We start from the raw sequence: 27,952 nt of genomic DNA, 5'->3' as shown, positions 1-27,952 counted from the left end.
CGAAGCTCTGATACCACTTGTTGCGCCTCGAGAATCCAAACCAATCGCCAAGAAAAGATAAACCAACACACCAACAAGCACAAACAATCACTAACACCAGTTTTACGTGGTTCGGCAAGATGCCTACGTCCACGGGGCAAGGAGGGGGGAGTTTTCACTATTAGAAATCAAGAGGAACAAACTAGGGTTACAATCTCTCACCAAAAACCCTCAATAAATCACTCTTGATCTCTCCCAATTGCTCCAACAATAGAAGCCCAATAACTCACCCTCAATGGCTGCTAAAACCCCTTGCTTACAAACCCTAAAACCAAGTTTGGGTATTTATAGAAAACCCAAACGAAACGGGTCTGGAAAACAGACCCAGACTCAACCCGCTTTGGCGGTCGACCGGACCGGTCGACCGCGATCCATCGCGGTTGACCGGACCGATCGACCGCGATGTATAGTCTCCTATACACAAGGTTAGAACAAAAAAAAAAAAAAAAAAAAATCAAAGGAGTGCTCTGTCTACCTTGATGCGGTAGTAGAAGAAATTAGTGAAAAATATGGGAGCAGTATGAAAGAGAAAAATTCATCATGTCTTTGCTTAGAAGGACCAAGGAGTTTTATTGAATTATCACTGAATATGAAAATAGTAAATAGTGTGACATAGAATTTTATGTGTTTAATTTTTTCCCCATATTGAAAGTGAAAAAGTGAAGACTATTCTTAAGTAAAAACATCTGCGAACAATAACTGCTATCCACGTTATGATATTTTACCTATATCCATATCCATATATTCATATCATATAAAAAAAAAAAAAATAACTGTAATTGTACAACATTTACTTGGACATGAATACGGATATATCTGTTAGTATCCGTACCCTTTTGCTATCCTAGCATGTACCACCACCTTCTCAAATAACGGTTCGGGTAAACTGATGGCCTAATTGGACCCAACCCGATCTAATTAGCCTTCTCCATCTCCTTCTTCTTCCTCAAGAAATTTACGCTCTTTCTCTCTCATCAGACTAGAGAGAGAAACTAGAGAGAGAGAAGAGAGATGAGTGAAGGAGAGAGGCTCGTCCTCGTAGCTCGAAAGGGATGCTTCGGGCTCCCCACAGCTTGCCCTGATTGCCTCTCCGTCTATCTCTACCTCAGACTCGCAAACTCTTGTTTCAGCATCGATTTCGATCTCAAGAACCCTGATTCGGGTAATATTTTACAAACCCAGTTTTAATAATTCGATAATGCATGCTGCTGATGTGTACTTTTAATCGTTTGGTTTGAATTTTTATATTTGGGTTGATGATTCTTGTTGACTTTAGTGATTTTTTTTGGGGGGGAGGGTGGGTTGTTTTTGAATTAGGGTTTTGGGGTTTTTAGTTTTTTAGTTATGAGGTTTAAGCAATAAATGAAACTTTTTTTGCAAGGGATTGCTAGGGTTCATAATTTAGCCCCATATTGATTAAATGGGGGAGTCTATGAGGAGATTTGTGTTCACCCCATTTTTCTAGTTGCAAATGAGCTACGATATTCGTTTTGAACTGGATTAATGATTTGCGGTGGTTAATTAGGCCCCATTTAGTCCTACATTGACTGAATTAATGATTTGTGTTTTAGGGATAAGTTCTATTTGGTCTCTAAAAGAGGCTAGTTAGGATGTTCTTGAAGTAATGGCCTATTATGATCTATGCTGCAAAACTGAACCAGTAGATAAAACTTGATAAAACTGAAGAAACCCTCCTCCCTGCTTTTTTTTCTTTCCCTTTTCAGTTCTTTGGTTATTTCTTAATCAAATTCTTTGCTACTCAGAGGAAATCAGAATTCTAAATAGGTTACTGAACCAGTAGAGTGATACTTGTTGTCATATAGATAGATAAAAATCTAGACCAGCTTGGCCATAAAGGAAACGGTTCTTAAATCAGAGAATAAATTTTAGATTTGAGAATGTGGCACGGGTATCTATCTCTTTTACTTTTTCTCTTTTATTAATTACTAGTATTTAGACCTGTGCAAAGCACGGTTTCCAAAAGATTTTCTTCAACTACTTAACATGTTAATAAAATAAAGTATTATGCTTTAGATATAAAGTCTTTTAGAAATGTTGGAGACTCTTTAAGAAGAGGAAACTTCAATCCTCCCCTCTTGCAACATATAGAAAAAGAATGTTTCTTTGGATTCCAAGATTTCTCCGTGCCTTCTTCATACCACATTGTATTGTGACAATACTTACAAATGATAGTTGGTTTGTCAAAGTTCTGTATATCATTCTGATAAGCTGCAATTGTCAACAATTTCTTCATTAAAAGCATAATAACAACATGATATAACAAATGCTAATTCAAAAAAATGAATAAAGAAGATTCATACCTTTTTATTATTGGGCTAGTTCTGTCACATGTACTGTCAACGTTTATGTTGCTGATGCTTTCTTTTATTCTCTTGCTCTTATACATTTTCATCCTATAGCCATCGGGTAAATCAGACTCATTAGACTTCTCGAAGCATGCAGATTTCAGTTGATGCAATCCATAATCCAATCTATATAATTCACAATTTCTTAACTTTCATTTTAATTATCGTAAAGATAAGATTTTTTCAGGATCACGTTGTGCTATTAAATTAGATTATAGTTAGAGTGCAAGTCTAAAACATATGAATTTCTTAACAACACTAAAATAGATCTTAAATAAATCATACGTACCATGTGTACTACCTGTTTGCGTAGTTGTTTGGCCCCCGTTATTTGGGTATCAAGCTATTATTTTATTGATCTACTGTGAACTCCTCCATCTTAAATTTACTCTTTGGTATGATGAAGTAAAATAATATCAGATTTCACAAACTATTTCAAGTGTTATCTTCAATTTAACTTCATCCATTTCCTTTGTCAGAATGTGATAGATTTTAAATTGTCGATGTTAAAGATGGGCCCAAATATCAAGAACTTTCATTTTTGAGTTGTCATTATAACTATAAGAATTGACATAGTAAATAATTCAATAACACTCAATTTAAATTTATATACACAACATGAAAATAGTAATGACAATTATAAAGAAAATGTACTTGATTTGTACAAATATCATTATGTTTGTTTTTCTAACAATAACATTCATTAACATGAGTTATACGTAGTAACAAAACAAAGCCTGATGTGTAAATTTGTGATTAAATAGTCAACATTAAAGTCTTTATTTGCTTATTAGTACAACAAAACACAGTAAAATTTAACATGTATATTACAATTCCCAAGGGAAATTGATTTTACCTTACACAAATACAAATGATCTTATGTGTCCAAATTTGTGTTTCTTTATCGAAGGCTAGATGCCCAGCTCCTGCATTAAGATTTAGTTCCATTAGTTTATGCACTTAATATTTTTATCAAGTAAGAAAGATACCCTGAAGCCGTAGTACTGCTACTACAAAGTATAAATTCCCTACTTACTGGCCAACACTTAGAGTCAATATCAAGAGACAATTTGCAAAAAGTAGTGACAAAAAACTTCAAACTGAACAATAGAAATCACAGGCTGAAGTAGATCGAGAAATAAAAAGATGAGATCTGAGGTCCTCACTTAGTCATGTGGCCTGGATAAGGCTTGTGAACCCCATCCACAACGAAAACCAAAGTCGTTCTACTCCATCGCGTCCACCTTCGCCAGAGCCACGTCCTCATCCTTGAGCTCCGTCGCCACTGCAGCGTACTCAGGCGCCAAAGCCTGGCAGTGACCGCACCAAGGAGCATAGAACTCCACCATCACGTGCTGATTCTTCTCGACGAACTCAGTGAAGTTCCCCTCGGCTAGAACCACGACGTTCCTTCTCATCGATCTCCGGCGATGGTAGCTCTTCTCCTCCGTACGATTCTGGATCGAAAACCCTCGAACTCGTCGGAATCAAAGTCCCCAACATCGGAATCAAAATTTTGAAGATTTAGTAAGAAAATCTACCACAATCTTTGTGATTAAACTTTGTAAAGGGCTAGATTCGCATCAAATGGCAAGAAAATAATCGCTCCAACGCGATCGGCATCGATCGATCAATCGATCAGTTGGGATTCAGACAAAGGAGAGAATGAAGAGAGAAAAGAAATATTGAAGAAATATTGAGAGAGGAAGAGAGAGAACGTGGAGATTTTGAAGAAAGTGTACGGTTAAAGAAAGAAGCGAAGATTTATTTTCAAGGAGAACGTGGGTTGGGATAGGCTGATTAGAATTAGCGATAGAGGCAGTTATTTTACTATTCATCAGATTTTTTTGTTGTTCTCTTTTAGTTTATAAGAAGTAGATTAGTTAGTAACTAACTGTATCTGTAGCAGTTGGTTGGAAGATTACATGTTTTTTTGAGTCCATCAATCAATGATTATAACCTTAATCAGTTTAATTAATAGAGACATTTTCTGCCATTCTTCTCTTTTGCTTCTCTGATTTTTTCCCCACTTATTTTGCAGATCACATACCATATGTCGAATATGGTGATTGTGTTCTATACAACAATGAGAAGGGAGGTGTTATTGAATGTCTGAAAGCAGAGAACATTGTCAATTTGGACTCAGGACTCTCAGGCGGCTGTTCTCCAGACTGGTTGGCTACAAAGGCATTGGTTGGCGCCTGGCTATCCGAGGCAGCAAAATATGAACTATGGGTCGCTTCTAATGGAAATGGTGCCTATAAAATATATTTCTCCGACCTTTCATGGCCTGTTGCAAAAGTTCTTCATTGGAAACAAACTCGAACTGTGAGGCAGCAACTTGGGATTACGGATCTCAATGCCACGGAAAAAGAAGAAGAGGTAAATTTTGTTGTGTTAAATTAATCATGGGAAACAATTTAAAGGATGGCACTATAAAGCTTCAAGAGGCATAAGTTTTTCTAGACAAGTTTTTAGGTGAAGTTTTTAGGTGCTTGTATGATGACTTACTTTTCTATCTTCTAGTTTAATGATGATTGGATGTGGTACTAGTCTTTTTATGGAATAATTAACCTTCTCTCTGATTCCTATTTCAATTTTTCTATTTTACCTCTCATTCATTTGCGAAGTTATTTAGCCAGTTTTAGTTTAGAACTCAAGTGAATTTTATATTTTCAATTGGCAGATATACCGAAAGGCGGCTACAGCATATGAGGCTTTATCTCAGAGATTGGGAGAACAGACCTTTTTCTTTGATAACAGGTAACCACTGAATAAATTGACTTGATATAGAAGCTTATTTTTCATGGTTCGAGAAAATTTGATATAATTTTGATTCTTACCCATTTTAGAACTTTAGCTTCAATTCTTTAGTGTGTTTTTAATTGATTTTGTTTGTGTTCTCACAGGCCCACCAGCTTGGATGCTATTTTCCTTGGGCATGCACTTTTTGTCCTTCATGCTTTACCGGTAAGTTTTTTATGGCCCTTAGCATAGTAACAGAAACTCTTTGCTTGCTAAGAACTCTGCTAATGTTCTCCAGACAACAGTTTATTTAATAATGTTATTATTTGATACCTAAGGCATCGTTTGGTACGAGGGAATGAGGTGGAATGGAATGATCATTCTCACTTCTCATTCCTTTCTACCAAACGCATCCTCTTTTTTGAAGTTAGAATGCTCATTCCCACTTCTCATCAATTCCCACTTTACGTGGGAATAAGCATTCCCAATGAAGTGATAGGGAATGAGCATTCCCACTTAAGTGGGAATCAATAAAATATACAATTTAAAATACGTTCATTCTCATTTCATTTTATAAATTACACCCAAACGTGAGAATGGGAATGACCATTCCATTCTCACATTAATTTCATTTCATTTCTTCTTCCATTCCATTCTCATTTGAGTCCATTCCCGCGTACCAAACGAGGCGTAAGTGTGTATAGCAGGTTTGGATTCTTTGGAAACTGGATTTACGTCAGAATGGAGAAAGCTTTTACTCTTTATTAGTTACTTTTTCCTTTTCTCGAGAAACCACCAACTAGTTTGCCCATAACAAGTCACATGAACTATATGTTCGTTAACAGGATCACTTTCTGTTTTTTAAATGACATATTTTGAAGAATGTTGTCATTTGATAAATTAAAATATATAGCAAGGTTGGAATTTTCATTTTACATAAAAATGACCAAAATCCTTCTCATTATTTTTCATTTTGTCCAAAAGCGATTGTTATTTTCCCTTCATTAGTATTCCTTGAAAAACGATAAACCATTATTCTAGCTTTGCAATAGATAAGTGGAAGCAAGAGAATAAACAATGAGGATTAAGAATTGTGTTGGAATTTTTTTTCATTTATAAGGTTTAATAAGTATTCAGCTTTGCTTAATTATTATTTCAAATGATGATTCGGAATAGTTAGAGGTTGTAGTTTAATGTGAACATATAGCCGACTGCGTTTTAATATCCAGCTCATTCTGTATGTACTTGTTACACATGTTTGTACAGTAGACTTGTTACACATGTTTGTACAGTAGATTACTGTCCAGATAAGTATGGAGTGTCAAGTGCTAGACAGTCAAATGAGTGCAGATATGCACACCTGTAACAGATTAGAACCTGGTTGGTGTATGAAATTCAAGATGTGATATTGTCATCCTTTAGGATTTAAAATGATAGTATCTCAGGGAGTTGGCCAACAACAATGTGAACGTGAGATGGGGGACACGAGATGGTGGAACCCCCCATGCTCCCCCCATGTTCACCCATGCTTCCTCCATGCTCATCCATACTCTCTTTCTCCTCTTCTTTGCCTATAAATAGGAAAGATGAGGAAGAGAGAAGTTGCTAGGAAGAAAAGAAAAAGGGTGTGAGAATTTTGAGAGATTTTTGAAGAGAGAAAAATCAGAGAGAGAGCTTGTGAGTTGTATAAGTGGAAGTTGTTATTCTCCTCATAGTAAAATCCCCCCTTACCCTTTCCGTAGACGTAGACAAGTTTGCCGAACTATGTAAATCACGTGTCTTTACTGTGTGTTAGCTATTGCTTGTAGGTTCCCTCGACATTCAGTCCTAGAACTGCTGAGAGGGAGAGTGTATATCTCACTTTGTTGAGATATTTTACTTCTGTTCTTGTTTTTTTGTGAAACGAGAATATAGAGGTTGACTTGAGTTTTTGTGAAAACAAAAGTCAGAACTTTATCTCAGGTGATATCGCTTCCGTGACGTGAGGATGTGACTCTGCGCCCAACAATTGGTATTAGAGCCATTTATTCAGATCGGAGGTAGTAAATTTTCTGATCTGAAGTGATGCTTGATTATTGTGTGGTAAACACAAGGTATTTGTTAAAATTCCTTAGAGAAACGGTTTAATAATACAAGCGGAGAATGATGTCTATAAGTAAAACAGTTAAAGTTGGAAAGTACGAGATTAAATAATTCAATGGGAAGAATATTTTTTTCCTATTGGAGGATACAGATGAAAAATTCGCTAATTTCGTAGAAATTACACAAGACTTTGGTAGGAAAAAAGAGAAGAAGCACAAAGATATGTCCGATGAGAATTGGGAAGAGTTAGATCTCGAAGCACGAGCGTCGATTATCCTATGCCTTGAGAGGGATGTTGCTTTCTTGGTAGATGGAGAGGAAACGACTGTGAACGTGTGGTCAAAGTTAAAGAGTACCTTCATGACGAAGAGTCTAACAAATCGGATCTACTTGAAATCCAAATTATATACTTGTAAAATGGTGGAAGACTCGTCAATCCGGGAGTATATCAAGAAGTTCGATAGGATCATATCGGATTTGAAGGATATTGATGTGACAGTAGACGATGATGATCAATCACTTTTGCTACTTTTTTTCTTTATCGAAGTCTTATGAGAACCTGATACAAATATTGATGCTTGTAGGAGACAATTTGACGATGAATGAGATTAGAACGACGCTTCTGACGGATGATCTTCAGAAAATTACAACTAGTGACATGACCACTAGTGATAACAAGGAGCAAGCTCAGGGAGTATTTGCTAGAGGAAGGGGTAATGAGCAAGGAAAAGACAAGGGAGGAAAGTCTAGATCGAAATTGAGACCTCTTGCGGGAAGGGCGTGTTTCAAATACGGTGAGCTAGGGCATTTTAAAGTTGACTGTCCTAACAAAAGAGTAGGTGGAAAGAAGAACAACAATAAGACTGAGAGGAGAAATAGCAAGGAAGAGGTGAGCTACGTTTCAGAGGAAGGGAGCGAGAAGGAATGCTATGTCGTCACGGGTGGTGAAGATATCTTTGAGAAATGGATTCTTGATTCGGGTTGCTCTTACCATATGTTCTCAAATAAGAAATGGTTTACTACCTACAGAAACATTAACGGTGGAACTGTACTGATGGGGAACAACCATGTTTACAAAACGGTGGGGTTAGGTGATATCAAAATCAAGATGCATGATGGAGTTGTCAGAACAGAGTGAAGAAGGTTGTTCGAGGTTCCCTAGTAATGATGAATGGTGTTCGTCACGGTAGTCTATATACTCTCTCGGATACGACGGTGATAGGGAATGCAACAGTTGGAACTGATGGAAGTGGTGGAGATCCATGTGAGCACACATGGTTATGACATAGGTGGCTTGGGCACATGTCAGAGAAGATTTGCTTGGTAAAGAGGGTTTGCTGAAGAATCTAAAGAAATCATGCATGGATTTTTACGAGGATTGTGTGTATAAGAATGCGTACATGGTTCAATTTTTGAGAAGCAATCACAAGAACAGAGGGATACTAGATTATGTGCACACGGATGTTTGGGGTCCGGCTCAGATAACTTCCAAGGGTGACTCCAGATATTGTCTCGTTCATAGACGATCATTCTAGGTATGCTTGGATTTATTTTCTGATGCATAAGAATGAGGCATTTGAGACATTCAAGAAGTGGAAGGCGATGGTTGAGAACAGAACATGAAAGAAATTGAAGACACTGAGATCTGACAACGGTACAGAGTATACAGATGGTACATTCAAGGAGTTCTGTGATCAGGAGGGTATTGCTAGGCACTGGACAGTTAGATCAACACCACAACAGAATGGGATCGTAGAGAGGCTGAACCGTACACCGCGGGAAAAAGCAGTGAGTATGCGATCATAGCAGTGAGTTTGGACAAAAAATGGTGAGCAGAGTCGATTGCTACAGCTTGCTACATAGTGAATCGGTCTTCACATTCTACACTGGATGGTGATACACCATTTAGGGTGTGATCAGGGGAGCATTCAGATTATGAGAGTTTTCGGATTTTCGGGTGTACCGTCTATTATCACGTCAATGAGAAAAAGTTTGACGCGAATGCTAAGAAGGTTATATTCTTAGGGTATGCAAAGGGTGTAAAAAACTATCACCTTTGGTTTACAGAAGATTTGAAGTTCGCAATTAGCAGGGATATTTCTTTTGATGAGAGATCTATGATTGCTAGGGTGCCTAAGGGTGATGGTTTTGGGACTGTTGGGACTTCAAAATCTCAGGTTATTGAGATAGAACCTAAAGACTAACCAAGTTCTAGTCGTGTTCAAGAGAAGGATCATGAAGATGATGAGCTTGAACAAGAGGAGGTTCAGCAAGAAAATACATAGGCACTGCAACAACAGCAGCTCGATGATAATTTGGCTTTCACAGGTCAAGACGAGCATACAAGCAGGTACAGAAGCTGGGGGCTGAAAAGCACTATGAGTAGGTGAATTTGGTTGAATACGCACTCTCGGTGGAGGATGATGAGCCGGTCTCCTTCAAGGAAGCTATTCGAGATAGAGATAGCGAGAGTTAGTTGGCGGCAATGGAGGAGGAGATGGAATCTCTCCGAAAGAACCAAACATGAGAAGTGATGTCACGCCCCGCTTTCTAAAATATTAGGAAATCGGAACGTGAACAAGCCCGCGGCGTATTAGATTGGGGAGAATATATAATAAACCATTTCTTCTCAACCTAATACGCTAAACATCAAGTAATATATAATGTAAAGTCACATGTCCCTGATCATAATTAACAAGAATATAATAAATAACTTAATAAAAAAATCATATCACAAATGGAATAACATCCGAGACACAAGGTTCGGGTCAAACATGCCCTTATTACAAAACACTCCAACAAAATATAAAAATACATAGTTCAACAGTATAAAAAAAGTACTATGAAATAACTAAATCCCTCGAAGACTAAAAGAGAAAATACTACATAAGAAATCTAATATCTCTCGACAACTACATAAAGAAAAGACTAGACTCCAGCTTGCTCTTCTGCTCCATCTGGAATACACTCTGACTGCGAGGCGTCTCCATACTGGACCTTTCTGTTCTCTAAATCTGACGTACACCAGAAAAAATAGGTGTACGTCAGTATGCATGGCACACGGTAAGACCCCACAAAAGAATAATAGAACAGTTGAACGACCAATGCAATAACCGATGCAATAACAGAAATGACAAAAGATATGTGCAACTGAAAATCTAACAAAAATCAAGATGCGATCCACTACTAAAACATGATAATGATAAGGCTAACAACATACAGTAACCGGGTCGAATACTAGCCATCCTAAAAAACTCACTGGTCCACATCTCAAATAGGTCAAGGTTCACATTTCCGAAAAACTGACTGTTCACGATCCTCTACGCACATCCAATACTGCAAAACAATTCTGTAAGAGGACTACACGTAATCCGATTTTAGCCTGGTCCGAACTCAAGCAAAACTCGGGTGACGAAACGATTTCACTGATCACGTGCGAAACGATTCACTGGCCCAACAGACTAACCCCAGTGCGAAACGATTCACTGGTGCGAGCCTGGAAGATAACCAACAATCATATCCTATCATGCGAACTAAGACTTTCCCATCCCAACATCTCTTGTTTTTCTAAGTCAACAAACACGACCTATAATAGAGTTTTGGTTCACCTCCTAATTTAGTCAACGCACTCACACATGTCACTAAGTCTTATTCATGACGCTCAAGACCACTAAGTCATGAACTACTAAGGGTTCTTAATCACAACAAGGAATAAAAATGCAGCTAATTCTATGCAAATAAAACAGGGTATGTTACGTAATTAGAATAAGAAACATGAAATCGGCGTATGATTTGCACATAAAATGTCGCGGTCAACAATCGTCAATCACACGATCCTAAACTAAATTAATTCAAAAATAAATAATCTTTTGCAAAATAAATTCTTTTCAAATTATCTCACTATAATTATTCTAAACATAATCTTTCAAAATAATAAATTCATAAGCCAAAAATAATCTTTTTACAAGATAAATTTTCATTAATTCAAAATAGTCTATTTTCCCAAAATAAATTCTTTTTTAAAATATTTATCATTCTAAAATGATTTCCTTCCACAAAATAAATTCTTAAAAATTTTTATAATTATTCTAAAAATAATCCTGTTGTCAAAATAAATTCTTTAATTTATTCTAATTGTTCTGAAAATACTATTTATCACATAATTACGATTCATTCAATTTTATTCATGAAACCCACACAAATAATTATTAACATATCTAAATATTACACGAAATAAAATAACGGAACGGAGATCTTGCACATAATTAATTTATGATAAATATAATAATTGACACGAAACTAAATGAGAAATAGAATCTTATGCCTAATAATTTCTACAATAATCTAAATAAAATAATATAAAACAACGGGTTGGGAATCTTACCTTGGGATATTGTCGAATGATTCGACGTTACCGTGCGAGGCGGCGACAACAGTGAGATGGAGGCGATGACACTGTTTGGAGATAGCGACGACGCGAAGCCCGATGGAGAGGTTGTTGGGGAAGCCGGATCTGCCGTGTCGGCGATGGCGGGAGACCATCCGCCTTGGGCGGAGGCGGTCTATGAAGGCAGCGGGAGACTGAGGCGGTTTGCTGGGGAGAAGGCGGACGGGTGAGACGGGAGCTTAGCTGAGCCGGGGAGGTGTTGGTGGTGCAGGGGTGATGTAACCCGGTGCGGTGGTGGTGCAGGAAGCCCGTGTGAGGGAGGCGTGCACGCCGAGATTGAGGAGGCGGATGGTGGTGAGCTTGCTCGGCGCGATCGGGGAGGAGAGACGGGTCTGAGCCTGGGCGTGGATAGAGAGGACGATGGTAATGAGGGGAGGAGGTTGGGCGGTTGGTGGTGGCTTGAGGGAGAAACAGAGGGGGAGAGAGAACGAAGAGAGAGAAGAAGATGATGACGGCTGAGAACGAGAGATAGAGAGATGGGAAGAGGATGCAGAGGTGAAAGTTATGTGAGAGAAAAAAACAAAAAGATATATATATATATATACACACACACACACACACACAAGTTTTTATGACGTGGTTTAATATCAAAATAATTTATTTCTTATTTTATTACTATAAATAAGTCAGATTTGTTATAATTTTTATTTAAAAATTATAAAAAATTAATGTAATGGATTTTTGTGCTAAACTGGGATTAATATATTTAACGAGGATATCATAATTGATTTTCGCAGAAAAAAATATCAGCTGACATAATAATATCTTCAAGCAGAATAGTAAAAAAAATAAATTAATTTGATACTACATGTCATATTCTAAACTCTACTAATCCTAAGCTATAGTATGGAGCCAAGGATGAATAACAATATCATTATGAACTATAGTTCTAGCAATAAAAAAATAACATTTCTTATTGCATTGAAAATCGAATTACATTATTTGATAGACTTAAAATAATAAAAAGACAAAACTAAAGATTAATGGTAACTACAGTATAATTTTTTGTGATAAAAGCAATTACATAAGCATGCAAAAATACTAAAAATTTTGCATGAAAATTCATTCTAAAAATTCCTAATTTTACTCAAAAATTAAGTTATAGTATAAAATGTTCAAAAAATATTATCATTTATTCTTTTTATTTCATGTTTTAATTGAGTCGAGATCAATCTTTCTTTACCTTTATCTTTTGATTGGGCAATTCTAGAGTAGCGTCTTCATCATCTATACCAATTGTGATATCAGGTTGGAATTGAATTTTTTGAAATCAATCTCTTCAAATAATAAAGTCCAACACCAAAATCAACCTAATTGTCTTCTGATCCCCCCTCAAAAACCATAAGCCTAATTCATAAAATGGGTTTGTACATAATGAAGAACAATAGACAATGTCAAGAGACAAAAAAGAAAAAAGAAGGAATTAAATAAGAATCGCTAGGTTTGTACATGATAAAGAGCAAAAAACAAGATAAGAGTCCAGAAATATATTAGGATACACTTGGATCAATTAAATTATATTATTACTCATAATTGATATGCATAAGAAACAAAATGTGTTGACAATCTTAAACTATAAAACAGACTGTATGGGCCCTCTAACATAATTTTTAATGCAAGCAACCCCCAAGATTAATTTTGAAAATCTTTTGATTTTGTGGAAGAGTTTGAGTGTAAAGAACAAATGTTAAATTATCTAATCTGATTAAAGTAGGATCATATAAGTTAACCACATACATAAAATTTATTTTAACAAAAACTCATATATAAGTATTATAATTGGCATTGAGATCAAAGAACGTGTGAGATTCTCTTTGACTTTTATACAAACAATATCTATTTAGATAATAATAGTATAATTAAACTTTGTGATCTGAAAAAAAATCAAACATACAATATAATTAATTACTTTAAAATAATCTAATCTAATCTAATAAGAAAAAAATAGATGAAAGTACTATAAAAATTGTTGCAATTTTATAATTCATAATTCTTAAACAATCTAATCTATTCTAATAAGAAGAAAATAATAAAAACACATACTTGTTGAAGGGGATAAAAGTATTGTGAAAGCTATTGTAATTTCTTAATCTGAAAAAGATTAGATATACAATATAATTAATTGCTTTAAAATAATCTAATCTAATAGCAAAGACACTTGCCTGTAGAAGGAGATAAAAGTGCTATAGAAATTATTGTAATTTCTTGGCTTATATATATTAGTATATGATGTTGCATGTGAGAGGATAACAATTATAAATAAAATTCTATTTAAATAATAATAGTATAATTAAATTTTGAAACTAACTATGCAGTACTTTGAAGTACTTTAGTTTTAGTTGGTGAGAGATCGCCACTTTGTGTGTAATTATTAATCATATAGCATATGAATAATTGTTTACAAATTTGTATTATTAATCATGTAGCACGTGAATAATTGTTTACAGTTTGATCATTGATCACATATAAGAGCGATGGGGTAAATTTGGTATTTAATAAATCGTCTAATTAACCTAAGCGTATTGTGAACTACTTGAATTTTAGTTGGTGAGAGATCGTCACGTTGTGTGTAATTATTAATCATATAGCATGTGAATAATTATTCTCACTTTGGCATTATTAATCATATATCACATGAATAATTGTTTGCAATTTGATCATTGATCACATATAAGAGCGAGGGGATAAATTTGGTATTTAATAAATCGTCTAATTTACTTAAGTTGCTCTTTCATTTAGGTTTACATTTCAATTTAAACAATATCCTAATCTTCATACTATGTATATCCAATAAAGATTCATCAATTTATCAAGTTACTCTTACTTAATAGATTAGTATTTAAATTTCAAGGATATTTTTGTCTACTAAAAGATTTTTCCGAACTCGTGCTTTTAAATGGAGTATGATATATAGATAGATAGATTAGGGTTAGGGTTAAGACATAATTAAGAAGTTAAATTAAGGGAAAATAGAATAATTAGGAAAAATATTTATAATTAATACGTAACAATAACAATAACACAAAAAATATTAATTCAAAAGTTTTCACTACATCAAGGTAATTTATAATTATCAAAATCATTTAAATGAATATAAAATTAGATTTTTTTAAATCGTAGAAAATTCTAAAAAATTGAGAAAATACAAATACCCTTTTAAAATAATAATTAAATATTTTAAATATCAGAAAAAATTATTTTAACTAGTATCGAAAATTCATGATCATTACAGGTGGTCTCATTGCCCGTAGGAAAAAAATTATTAGTTGTAAATGAGTGTATACAATGTTTTAAAAACGCCCTGGGCGGCCGCTTAGACGCCCGCCTAGGCGGAGGCGATGCCCAGGGCATCTCAAAAGCCCTTGAATAACAAGGTTTAGGTGATGGGAGCGCCTACGCGGCCGCCCAGCGTTAAGCGAGCTGTTTAAACGGCCCGCCCAAGAATATCAAAAAAAAAAAAGAAAGAAAGAAAGCGGGCACGAAATAAACAAACCCAAACCGAACCCAAACCCAAACCCAAAAAACTCAAACAACACACTAACCACCAACCCTAATTCGCGTTCTCGCACCCAACGCCGCCACATTTCCTCGTCGAAGCCCCGTCGAAGATCCAAAGTTCTGCTCCTCGTCAAAGCACCGTCGAAGCATTTCAGTCCTCGTCGAAGCTTCTCGGAGCCTATCGTGGTCACGTTGACTGCCGAAGCCCCATTGAAGCCCTCGTCGACTGTCGAAACCCATCGAAGCCCTCGTCGAAGCCCCCTTGTTGAAGCCTCCAGCCTCTTCAATCTCGTCTTGTCATCGATCTCGTCGAAACCTTTCGTCATCGATCTCCAAGCTCCACCGATCTTCGATCTCGACCTTCACCTCATCTTTGACCTCCCAGAGTCCCACCACAGCTAAAAGCTTCCCCAATCTTTGACCCTTTATATTTTCTGTAACAAGGTATAACAGTAAACCCATACATTGAATTTTAAGTTAATTAACAAGTAACAACAGTAAACTTAAGTTTAAGTAAACATAAGTTGAAGTGACTTTGCATTATAGTTCTCGATCTTAAGTAGCTACTGTTAATATTAAGTTTAAGTCAAGTTAATATTTGGTTTTTGTTAACAGTAAACTAAACAATAAACTTAAGTTAACAGTAAACTTAAGTTTAAGTTTAAGTTTAATTAAACAGTAAACTTAAGTTTGAGTTGAGAACGAGTTTTCCACTATTTTTATGAACTTATAATTTGTATTTATACATCTTTGATTGAGTATATATATATTTATTTTTAATTATCATTATTAAAAAATAAAAAAAGCGACCAGAAACCGCTTAGGTGTCCGCCTAGACGTCTAAACGCTGGACGTCAAGTCCGGCGCCTAAAAACGCCCAATGCTTAATGTAACATTGGGTGTATAAAAGAAATGAGGATCCTTCAGAGCTCGGTGGTACAATGTACAAAGCGAGACTAGTGGCTAAGGGATTTGCATAAAGAGATGGTGTGGATTATAATGAGATATTTTCTCCGGTGGTGAAACACATTTTTATTCGGGTGCTATTGAGTATTGTTGCTCATGGTGATTTTGCGCTGGAACAACTTGATGTTAAAACAGCCTTCTTACACGGAGACTTGGATGAAGAGATCTATATGTATCAACCTGAGGGCTACAAGGTTGAGGACAAGGAGAATCATGTGTGTCGCTTGAGAAAGTCACTCTATTGATTAAAACAATCTTTTTGGTAGTGATACAAGCGATTTGACTCTTTCATGCTAAAGCATGGATTTTTCCGAAGCGATTATGATTGTTGTGTTTACATTCGGAAGCTTCGTGGAGGTGATTATATCTATCTTCTTTTGTATGTAGATGACATGCTTATTACTTCTAAGAACAGGATGGAGATAGATAGGCTAAAATCTCAACTTGTTAAAGAGTTCGAAATGAAAGACATGGATGCTGCAAGAAAAGTACTGGGTATGGAGATTAGAAGAGAGTAGGTAAATCGGCGATTGTTCTTAAGTCAGAAGGGCTACATAGAGCAAGTGATCATAAGGTTCGGAATACAAAGTGCTAAATCAGTGGTGACTCCATTGGTTTCACATTTTAGGCTCTCATGTAAACAATCTCCCACTATAATGGAAGAGAAGACACACATGGAGCGTGTCTCCTATACTAGTGCAGTTGACAGTTTGATATATGCAATGATGTGTACACGTCCAGATATTTCACAGGTGGGTGTGGTCAGCAGGTTCATGGCAAATCCGAGAAAGACGCACTGAGAAGTGGTGAAATGGGTCCTGAGGCATTTGAAGGATACCGCTGATACGGGTTTGTGTTTTGGTGGAGATACATGTTAGATTGACGGGTTTGTGGACTCGGATTACGCGGGTGATCTAGATAGACGGCGATCTACGACTGGTTATGTATTCAGCATACATGGAATTCCAGTTAGTTGACAATAAATGTTACATGTTACAATGTCACTTTCTACTACAGAAGCCGAGTACATGGTCATGACGGAGGGAGTGAAGGAAGCATTGTAGTTGTGGGGTCTTCTAGATGATTTGGGGATTGAGCAGCATACTGTGAACTTATGGTGCGATAGTCAGAGTGCGATTCATTTGGCTAAGAATCAAGTTTACCATGCTCGTACCAAGCATATCGACGTCAGATATCATTTTGTACGGGATGTTATAGAGGAAGGTGATATTTCTCTCATGAAGGTACACACGAATGAGAATCTCACAGACATGTTGACCAAGGTGGTGACAGGCAGCAAGTTTCAGCATTGCTTGGACTTGCTTCATACCAGCCATTGTTAATCTGCCCAAGAGGCCATGACCCTTTGGGGCAGTGATAGGATGAGGTGGAGACTATGTTGGAGAATAATTACAGAACTACGATTAGTTTGATCCCTATCAGATGATATGTAGGCAACCATGGTATAATGGTGTAGCTGGTTTGGCCTGATTTTGGCCTGGTTTGGTATCTCAGATTTCTCTGGTGATGTTCGTGGTGTTCTTCTGGTGTTCGTCCAAAATTTAAGGTTTATTAAATGCTGAACGAGGTGAAGAATTGTGAACATGAGAACGTGGGATGGAGGGACACGGGATGGTGGAACCCCCCATGGCCCCCCATGCTCATCCATGCTTCCCCCATGCTCACCCATACTCTATTGTCCCCTCTTCTTTGCTTATAAATAGGAGAGGTGAGGAAGAGAGAAGTTGCTGGGAAGAAATGAAAAATGGTGTGAGAATTTTAAGAGATATTTGAAGAGAAAAATCAAAGAGAGAGAGAGAGAGCTTGTGAGTTATACAAGTGGAAGTTGTTATTCTCCTCACAGTGAAATCCTCCTTACCCCTCCCGTGGACGTAGACAAGTTTGTCGAACCACGTAAATCACATGTCTTTACTGTGTGTTGGCTCTTGCTTTGCTTGTAGGTTCCCTTGACATTCAGTCCTAGAACTGCTGAGAAAAAGAGTGTATATATCACTTTGTTGAGATATTTCACTTCTGTTCTTGTTTCCTTTGTGAAACATGAATATAGAGGTTGACTTGAGCTTTTGTGAAAACAAAAGCCATGGTTTTCTCTCAGGTGATATCGCTTCCATAACGTGAGGGCATGACTCTGCGCCCAACAAACAACAACAAAGCCTTTATCTCAAATGTTTGGGACTGACTACATGAATCTTATTCTTCTATTCCATTCTGTTATGAGTTATCTCCTCCATTAAATTAAGTCATAATTATATCATTCCTATCTGCTTTCAACCATGTTCTTTTGGGGTCTATCTCTAGATCTCCAAGCCATATTAACTATAATATTATCACTTTTCCTAATCGGTGCACTAAAAGATCTTCATTTTACGTGATCAAATCATGTTAATCTATTCTCTCTTATTTTATTCTCAATAAAAGCAACCTCTAATTTACTACGGATTAAGATTTTACAAATCGTATCGGGGATTTATTAGACCGGTCAAAATCCATATCAGATAGTAAATATTTGGGATATATTGGGGATAAGTAGTATTTATCGGAATGACATTACTGGATGGTGAAATACATAATATAATATTCTAAAACGTAATCTAACCATACTTAATGAAACATAAACATACGAAAATGTAAACTATATTTAGGATCATTAACCAATGGTAGAGACTCGGATTGGGTCGAGTTTAAAGTGCATTGAATAGATGTCTATTGTCCGAAATCAAAATTTAAACCAAATGCTGATAATTCCGATTTTTTGGCCCACAATATCGATCGATAACTCACTTTATCGCCGCATTATTGGTGATAAACATCCAGAAACGATAACCGATTTAGTATCGAACTTATCATAGCGGAAGGGCCCCAAAATTGATAAATTGCTGATGATATCGGTTTATCGGTCGATATTTAAAACATTGTTATGGATGCACTCATTTCTTATCCTATCTTTTACTATATAATTACAAGATCATCTCAACATTCTCATTTTTCTATACTCATTTTTTGCACATATTGTTTTTTAATTGTCCAACACTCGTACTCATAAAACATAGTTAGTCTTATAACCATCTTATAGAATTTTTTCGTTTAGTTTCATTGGTATTTTACGGTCACATAAGACTCCTGAGGCATTCCTCCATTGCAACCATCCTGATTTGATTTAATGTGCAATATCATCCTCTAACTCACCATCATGCCATATAATTGATCCTATCCTAAATAGTAAAAATGATTACTTTTAGGTATTTTCAGACCATCAATATGCTCTTTTGTTTTTAGTCTTACTAAAACTGCAATCCATATATTCTATTTTTGTTCTACTAATTCTTAAATCTTTAGATTCAAAAGCTTATTTCCATCTTTCTACTTTAGAAATTATACCTCTTCTGATTTTGTCAACTAACACTATGTTATCTGTAAATAACATACGCCATGAGATTTTATCCTGAATGTGCTTAGTAAGTTAGTCCATAACTAATGCAAAAAAGTAAGAGCTTAAGGCTGACCCTTAGTGTAAACCTATGATACTAGGAAACAACTTAGTCTCTTATTCAATAGTTCGTACTCTAGCTGTTATTCTATTATACATATCTTAATCATATCAATTTATAAACTAGATACATGTTTCTTTTTTAAAACCCACCACATTACCTCTCTAGACACTCTATCATAAGTTTTTTCTAGATCAATAAAAATCATATGTAGATTTTTTCACTTCTCTCTATATCTCTCCATTAATCATCTCAAAATATGTATAGATTCCATAGTTGACCTCCTGAGCATAAAACATATTGATTTTTAGATATACTTGTCTCATTTTTTAGTCTTTACTCAATTACCCTCTCCTAAAGTTTCATAGTATGACTCATGAGTTTTATGCCACGATAATTTGAATAACTTTGTATATCTCCTTTATTCTTATGTATCGGTATCAAAATACTAATCCTCCACTCATCAGGCATTTTTTTCGTCTCGATAATCTTATTAAATAATTTAGTTAACCATGCTAAGCCTTCTCTAAGATATCTCCAAACTTTAATAGGGATACCGTTCGGTCCTACGGCTCTTTTATTTTTTTATTTTCTTTAGAGCATCATTAACTTTGCTAATCCTAATTTTTCGACAATATATATAGTTCGTATCATTCACGGTACGGTTAAATTCTCTATTTTGCTCACTTGTTTGGTTATCATTAAACAATTGATGAAAGTGACTCATTTGTCTCTCTTTTATTTTCTCACCGGTCATTAGAACTTTTTGATCTTCACTTTTAATATACCTAATATTATTCAAGTTCCTACTCTTCCTTTCTATAATCTTAGCAAGCTTATACACATCTTTCTCTCCCTCCATAGATTCTAACTTCTTATTGACATTTTCATAAGCCTTGTATTTATTCTCACTAACCGCTCTTTTTTTCTTCCTTTTTAGCTTATATTTTTCCAAGTTTTTTCTACTCCTACACTTTTACCACTCTTCATATAAAGTTTTCTTCTCTCTAGTAATATTTTGCACACTCTCATTTTACTTACTACCAACTCTCCTTATCGTCTGATCTACATCTTTTAGATTCTCCTAATATATCTTTAGCAACATTCCTAATGCAAGAAACCATGCTATTTCATATGATATTAGTCTCATTATTTATATTCTGTGTATCTTCTTTCATTATCTTATCCTTAAAATGCATTAAATTTTCTTATTTTAAATTCCACTATTTAGTCCTTAGTTTCTTGTTCATGATAGTTTTTCTACTCCATTTCTTAATAGATATGTCTAATATCATCAACCTATGTTGTGTAGTTAAACTCTCTTTCGGTATAATTTTACAATCTTTATACGTTAACCTATCCGCCCTTTAGGAAGAAAAAAGTCTATTTGACTACTATTAAATCAACTTTTAAAAGATATTAACTGTTCATCCCTTTTTCTAAAAACTAAAAATGTATTTGTTATTAGCAAATCATATGATGTTACAAACTCTAAAATCGATTCTCCCATATCGTTCTTATCTCCATATCCGAAACCTCCATGTATCCTCTCATACGCGTTATTATTCTTACCAACATACCCATTAAGATTCCCTCCTATTAAAAATTTCTTTCCTAATAGGATTTCTTGCAACAATTCATCTAAGTTATCCTAAAATTCTCTTTTAATACTCTCAGTCAAGCATACTTGTGGTGCGTAAGCACTGATAATATTAATAACCTCTATCCCTCATAAAATTTTTGTTAGTATTATTCTATCTCCAACTCTTTTTACATCTACAACTAGGGGTGTTATCGGAGCGGATACGGTTCGGATATGACACTTACCATATCCATATCCGCTTCTTATAAACGGATACGGATACGGATACGGATCACTCTCGGTAAGAAAAAATACTAACCATATCCGCACTTATCGGAAACGGATACGGATCGGATATTTGAGAATCGGATCGGATATGATCACGGATATAAACGGATATTCACGTATAATTAGAATTACAACCAATCTATTAGAAAAAGATGGAATTTGCTATAGCATGAAACAACCACAACCTAAAATATAACCATCTATATAGAACGCAAACAACAACAACAACATACATGCATAACAAACATATATAAGGTGCTAAATACACCAACATACATGTAGACTTCTGATTACCTTTATTTATTATTGCCTGCTGCTGCTGTTGTTTGTTTCCTCATCTAAAAAGTTGGTTAAAGGATTTGCTTCCTATGTCTTTTGTGTGTGTGTGTGTGTGGGGGGCCGGGGTCAGAAGGGAAAGATACCTGCCTCAAGCATTCAATGAGTTAATAGATTTGCTAGTGAGCCCTACTCCATCTATTGATAACATCTCCGGCCCAAATCCAATCCTTCTCCGCGAGATAACATCGTTTAAGATACTTTATACGAAATAGAATTATAATAAACAAACTAACAAGAGAGTTAGAAATTTGTTAGAATTATCAATTATGAGAGCACCTGAAACGTTGGCGAGTTTTGGCGGGATGGGGAGGAGAGACATGGCTTTGGGGGAGCGGAGACGCCGGAATCCTAGAGGGAAAGTGGCGGAACGGAGGCGAAGCGCGCCGCCATTGCAGGGTTAGGAGGGAGCTGAATCAGAGAGAGAGAGGGTGACGAGATAGGACTGGAGAGTGGAGGGAGGCGGCCTGATGAGAGAGGGTGAGGGCCTAGGGTTTTCTTGTTTTAAGTTTTGGTTTTGGGTTAGCGGGTTTGTAACTATGAATTTGAGACCCGATTACCCGAATCACTATTACATTGTGGATATCCGTATCCGTAACCTTCATATCCGTTACCGAATCCGTATCCGAAAAAAAATCCGAAACCATATCCGTATCCTTATCCGTATCCGCCCGGTTTCAAAATTAGCCTACCATATCCGTATCCGTTCGGATACGGATGCGGATCGGTTCGGATATATCCGAACCGTTTGGCACCCCTATCTACAACACTTTCTTTTATTATGTTACTTACAAGAACTCCCACTCCGTTCCTATTTTTCTTTCTTCCCATGTACTAAAGTTTATATCTGGTCTTTTCAATTTCTCTAGATTTTTCACCTATTCATTTAGTTTCTTACAAACAAATTATACTCATTTTTCTCTTCTAAGCATGACATCTACTAGTCTCATTGTCTTTTCGGTAAGTGTACCTATATTCCAAGTAGCTAACCTAATTTTATTCTCTTGTAAAGCTCTCTTACTATTTCCCTTTTATACTGTTCTAGTCTACGTCTAATACTATTTGACAACCTATTAGAGGATTATAGATTCTTAGAACACATTTGTTTACTTGTCATTACATTAGGGTGACATCGATGTAATACGTCGCTTCTAGGAGACGCCCTAGCAAGCCACCCTTGCTTATTTATCATTGCATCGGGTTGGCATTGATGCAACGCGTCGCGATGGGGACGCCCCAATGAGTATTTTATAGGATTTATTTTTCATGTGGATCTGACTATGTTTTACACTGGCTGATGGCTACCTAATGTAACCCTCCTCCTTTATCTTGGTTTGGGATAGGCAGTGCTGGCAATAAAATAAAGCGCGACACTAGCGGAGTTATCTCTGGGAGTTGGCGAATGTTGGAATTTAACCTATATATTGTCTTCTTTTATAGCACTAACCTCCTTGAGTTTTTTGTCATAGTCTTCTCCTCTATTTTTTTTTAATTTGTGATGTCTGTTAGTGAGTTCTTGTATACTCTGAGAATTGTATACTTTGTTATATGTTCTCACTTTCCTTATTTTGCTGCTATTGTAGGATACCTCCACTCTGCGAAGTAGTCTCTTGCAACATGACAATTTAGTTAGATACTGTGAACATCTTAAGGCGGAGTATCTAGAATCCAGTTCATCGTCCTCGTCTATGCCACCATCTTCCTTTAGTCCATCAACATCTTCAACACCAAGACGAAAACCCTCTTCATCATGGAGTAAGAGAACTTATTATGCAGTACATAATTGTTGAGCAAATAAATAGATTTTATTTATGTTTTATTATTTTTATGCAGCTATGACTTGACCTGGTTATGACACCATTTTGGCGAGTCTTTTACCTGATTTATTTATAATTGTATGTTAACTTATAGTTTGTAATTTTGTTGCAAAATTGACTGCCTAATATGCTGAGAATCTTGCCCTTGGAGGAATTGACATCAAAAGTTTAGGATTAATTGCAGATATACCCTCTGTATTATGATGGTACAGCCATGTATACCCCGTAAACTGTTCTATTAGTACACTCTCAGTATCAGACATGTTACCTTTCCCTCAATTTAGAGGGCAATTTAATGTCTTTTTCAGTTAATTGAGTGCAAAAGGTACTTTATGTTAGCTTGATCTATGTGACATCTCAACCTAACTTGTAAAACAATGTTATTTGAGGTTCAAGGGGTGTAAATGTTAATCAAAAGTTTAAGGGCTACATCACCATAACACAGGGATGTATCTACAATTAACCCGGAAATTCTTATGTTGCTTAACTTGATACGATAGTATTGGGGGATGTGTCACCTTCTGTAGCTTGAAGTGGTTTTCGTTTACCTTAACAGGTTCCAAGCCCAAACCAAAGGCTAAAAGAGAAAAGACCGAGGAGGAGAAGAAATTTCGGAGAAGAGCCAAGTACTTTCTTGGCGCTCAATTTGTTGCAGTTCTAGTATTCTTATCAGTTTTTGCAGGAGTTGATAATGCTGAAGATGGCGTTGAAGATGGTTTTGATTATGATGAATGAGAGAGGCAGAGCTTACCTATATTTATTCTCTCCTTGTTTCTTTTTCAAAATTTGCGGAAGTTGGGAATTCTTGTCTCATTCTGAGGGTGTGTCCTTATCAAATTTTGATTATAGAATTTTCCTGGATAATCATTTCTCAGTTGTTTTAATCTGAAAACTCTGTATCATTTGTACTTTACATGATAATTTTGATGTGATTCACAAGCGATTTGCATAATTGGTTTAATTTTCACACGTATCATTCAATTCATCTGGTTTCATGTGAGTTTACATCAGGAGTGTACTTATATATTATTCTCCACAAAGTGCACGTCATGTTTTGATTTTGGAAACATTAAATTTTTGATAGCAAATTTTTTTTTTGTCATTATCCTAGGAGTGTACTTTAAAGGAATTTCTTAGCTCTTCTCTTGGCCTACATTATTTTGGCAGATTGAGATTTTTCTGTAGCATATTATGATATGTGATATTGATAACGTGCCGTGCGTATGCTTTTATCTGAACTGGAATTTCTTAGCTCTTCTCTTGGCCTACATTATCTTGGCCTACATTATTTTGGCAGAGCTTACCTATATTTTATCTGTTGTATCCGGCTGGACCTTGTTGTTCTCTTGTCGTCTTCAAATTTTTGCTATTACATCAAAAACTTGAGACTCATCCAAGATTATTTTTTTTTATTACGGGCTGTGATCTTCATATCTCTGTATGATTTTCTCTCTGTATGATTTTCTATTGAGGGCCCTCTCTGTGATTTTTCTTTTTTCCTGAAATATGCTCCAGCGTACGAAATGTCACTAGCATTCAAATTTAATCCAAAGTGAAAACAGCCCATACCAAAATGGGAACGAACATATGCCTCACCGTGCCAACAGACATGTATTAGAATCGGCGCATTGAAACTTCAAGAATAAGAAAAAAACACACTAAAGTAAAACTTGCTACAACTTCTCATGATATCTTAAACGTATGTAAATCGTTCAAGCCCACAATTATGCGTCATTCTCCTACTCAGTTTCGAGTACAACCACAAAAATATAGCTAACATATCATAAGTTCTCACGAGTTCAGACATGTTTCCTTATACAAAAATCTTACAAAAACCACTTCAATCTCCATGCAAATCTACAAAATTTAGTATACATGCATTCTTCAGAAGGAAGCTGAGCTTGATCTTCGCAGCTGATGCTTTGGTTCTGGTGGCGGCGTAGAATCTAATATCGTGTCCAACTCCTGGAAAAAAAAACGAGTTACTTTGTATTTTTTGCCAAAGGAAATCAAGTTCAAGCTTTTCCTGGAACAATATACTATTTATTTCTACTGCTTATAACCATTCATGTTCCAAAAATCAGGAAAGGGAAAAGAAAACATTTTCAATAGCCATATATTTACACACAGGTCCTAGTAAATAACAGAATATCAAAATCTTATTTTACTTTTGGCAAATGAACCAACAAAATATCGTGTGCCTTGCATGTGCAAAAAATATAGTAATTATGAATGCTGACATTCAACAAAGAACTCAACTATCTTACTTGTCCATATTGTAACATCATGACACAATTCTAGTTATATACTAACATGGAGCAAGAGACAAATTGAACTTGGAAATACATGAACAATGATCTCATACATTGAAAAGAAATTGGAACATAATATGTCATTATTTTAATTTATAGGATAACATGTTCTCTTTGATTTAAGGACTAACCGCCTTGAGTTAAAGATCCAAGTTATCTTATTTGTGCTAATCTAGTTATGATTGCATTTGTCTTGCTTGCATATGTTCATATATATATCTTGAATATGAATGTATTTTGTTTAGGCTATGAATCCAATGTTGCTCCTAAATTCATTAATTTTCCCTATGAACAATGGGCTTCTAGATTTAAACTATTTGTTGAATCTAGAAATATTGACTTATGGAAAATTATTGATTGTGTTTATATTGTGCCCACATTAGAGAAATCTAAGTGGAGCAATCAAGATAATAAAATGTTTAATATGAACAAGCTTTTGTTAGAATATTTGCTTAATGCTTTTGACTCATCATTTTCTAACAAAATTTATACATAATTGCATCCACATTGTTATTGACATATAACGATCTGGTGCCAATCCTACTTAAGTTTGACCTTTCAGGCCTCCAAATTCAACATAAAATTTTTCTAGTCTAAAAACTTTTTAAAGAGAATAAATAACGGTGAGATACTCAGAGAAAGGGAAGTGGAAGGTATAACCATCAGGGTTTTTAAAGATGTTTGTTTAGGTTTTCAACTATCTTATATTTAGCCTTCTATTAGTTGACTTCAGTTCAAGCCACCATCCTCTCGCAAGTAAGCATTACTTTTTATATTTACAAATATGAATGCATAATCTATCATATGTCTCATATTACAGTCTATCTTTATTTATCCTCTAATTTGTTGTATATGAATACTTCGATAGATCCAGTAGGTAGGTACCTTCTGTCTTCTCTCAAATCCGTTAACACTTGTAGTTATGTTCAATGTTTTAAAAAGCTCAAGCCTACGCCTAAGTGGTATCTAAGCCGCCTAGGCTCCACCCGTCTAGGTCTTGAGAGTGCCAAGGGAGTGGAGACCGCTTACGCGGATTGCACCGCTAGGTCATGACCGTGATTTCCTCTATCGTCGCTTCCATGTCCTCTAACCTCCTCTGGACTCCTCCAGTTTACTCCACCGATTACAAACACCTCCGCAACTCCTACGATCTTCAACAAAACCCCCTCCTCCACCACTTAAACAAAAAGGAAATCCTCCTACGCCTAGCGCATAGGCGCTATGTACCAGTTTGACACCTGACAGTGCCTAGCACTTTCGATAGGTTGTAATTGAAATTTGAGCTAACACAACGTAAATCACGAATGACTAATACTAAGAAACGAACCATATGCAACACAAACCATGGACTTCTTAAAATTTGAATTTGATGCTTATTACATAGAATCAAAATAATTATACTAAGAAACCATGGTTTGCAAAAGCAAAGGATTACCTTTTGCTTCCTCAACCTCTCGTTCTCTTCTTCAAGTCGTGAGACCTTGTTCTCCAGTTCATTGGTGTATGCCTATCCATTACAAAAACAAGCTTCTCTTAAACACAACACATTCGTAAGATGAGAAAAAGTAATCATTCTGATATCATACAACAAATTTAGTAGAAAGAACCGAATCCATGGTTTTCTAATGGACGATTTAATATTCCACCAGAAACAATCCACAACTCAGCCAAACTTGCAGAATTTTGTTTAGTGCATCTTGGTCAGTAATTATTAAATGTAACTTTCTGATATTCTTTCAGTATCAGGCTATAGGCTCACCTGCTTCCTAGCTCGTGAACGAGCAGCAGACTCTCGGTTCTTGATCATCCTCTTCTGCTTCCTCTCCACCGTCTTCTCCTCACTGCCCTCTCTAACACCTCGCTTCCTGGTCGAAGCTTGCGGGTCCGACATCACCCCCAACTGCTTCTCAAGGTTCACTGCTTCGAAAACCGTGCTGGACCCAACGACTCCCATTGGATTGGCCA

At 36.0% G+C, this 27,952-nt stretch overlaps 2 protein-coding genes across 2 annotated transcripts in view; one reads left to right on the top strand and one right to left on the bottom strand.

Annotated features, from left to right (window-relative positions):
• The first annotated feature begins 929 nt into the window (after positions 1-929).
• Positions 930-24,642, top strand: LOC109827329 (mitochondrial outer membrane import complex protein METAXIN). The gene is made up of 6 exons (XM_020394320.1): positions 930-1,201; positions 4,447-4,787; positions 5,092-5,168; positions 5,315-5,375; positions 23,442-23,613; positions 24,232-24,642. The coding sequence occupies exons 1-6, from the start codon at positions 1,051-1,053 to the stop codon at positions 24,408-24,410; spliced, it is 981 nt and encodes a 326-aa protein (XP_020249909.1). The 5' UTR covers positions 930-1,050; the 3' UTR covers positions 24,411-24,642.
• Positions 24,643-25,334: 692 nt separating this feature from the next.
• LOC109827330 (ABSCISIC ACID-INSENSITIVE 5-like protein 2) overlaps positions 25,335-27,952 on the bottom strand; it is a 3,695-nt gene continuing 1,077 nt past the window's right edge. The window contains 3 exon segments of the mRNA XM_020394321.1: positions 25,335-25,640; positions 27,423-27,494; positions 27,747-27,952. The exon segment at positions 27,747-27,952 is cut by the window's right edge and continues 4 nt beyond it. Of these exon segments, the coding sequence (XP_020249910.1) occupies positions 25,560-25,640; positions 27,423-27,494; positions 27,747-27,952 (359 nt within the window). The 3' untranslated portion in view covers positions 25,335-25,559.

This window comes from Asparagus officinalis, unplaced genomic scaffold, assembly GCF_001876935.1.
Source record: "Asparagus officinalis unplaced genomic scaffold, Aspof.V1 AsparagusV1_Un145, whole genome shotgun sequence".
Taxonomy (NCBI): domain Eukaryota; kingdom Viridiplantae; phylum Streptophyta; class Magnoliopsida; order Asparagales; family Asparagaceae; genus Asparagus; species Asparagus officinalis.
This window is presented reverse-complemented; position numbering and strand designations above follow the sequence as displayed.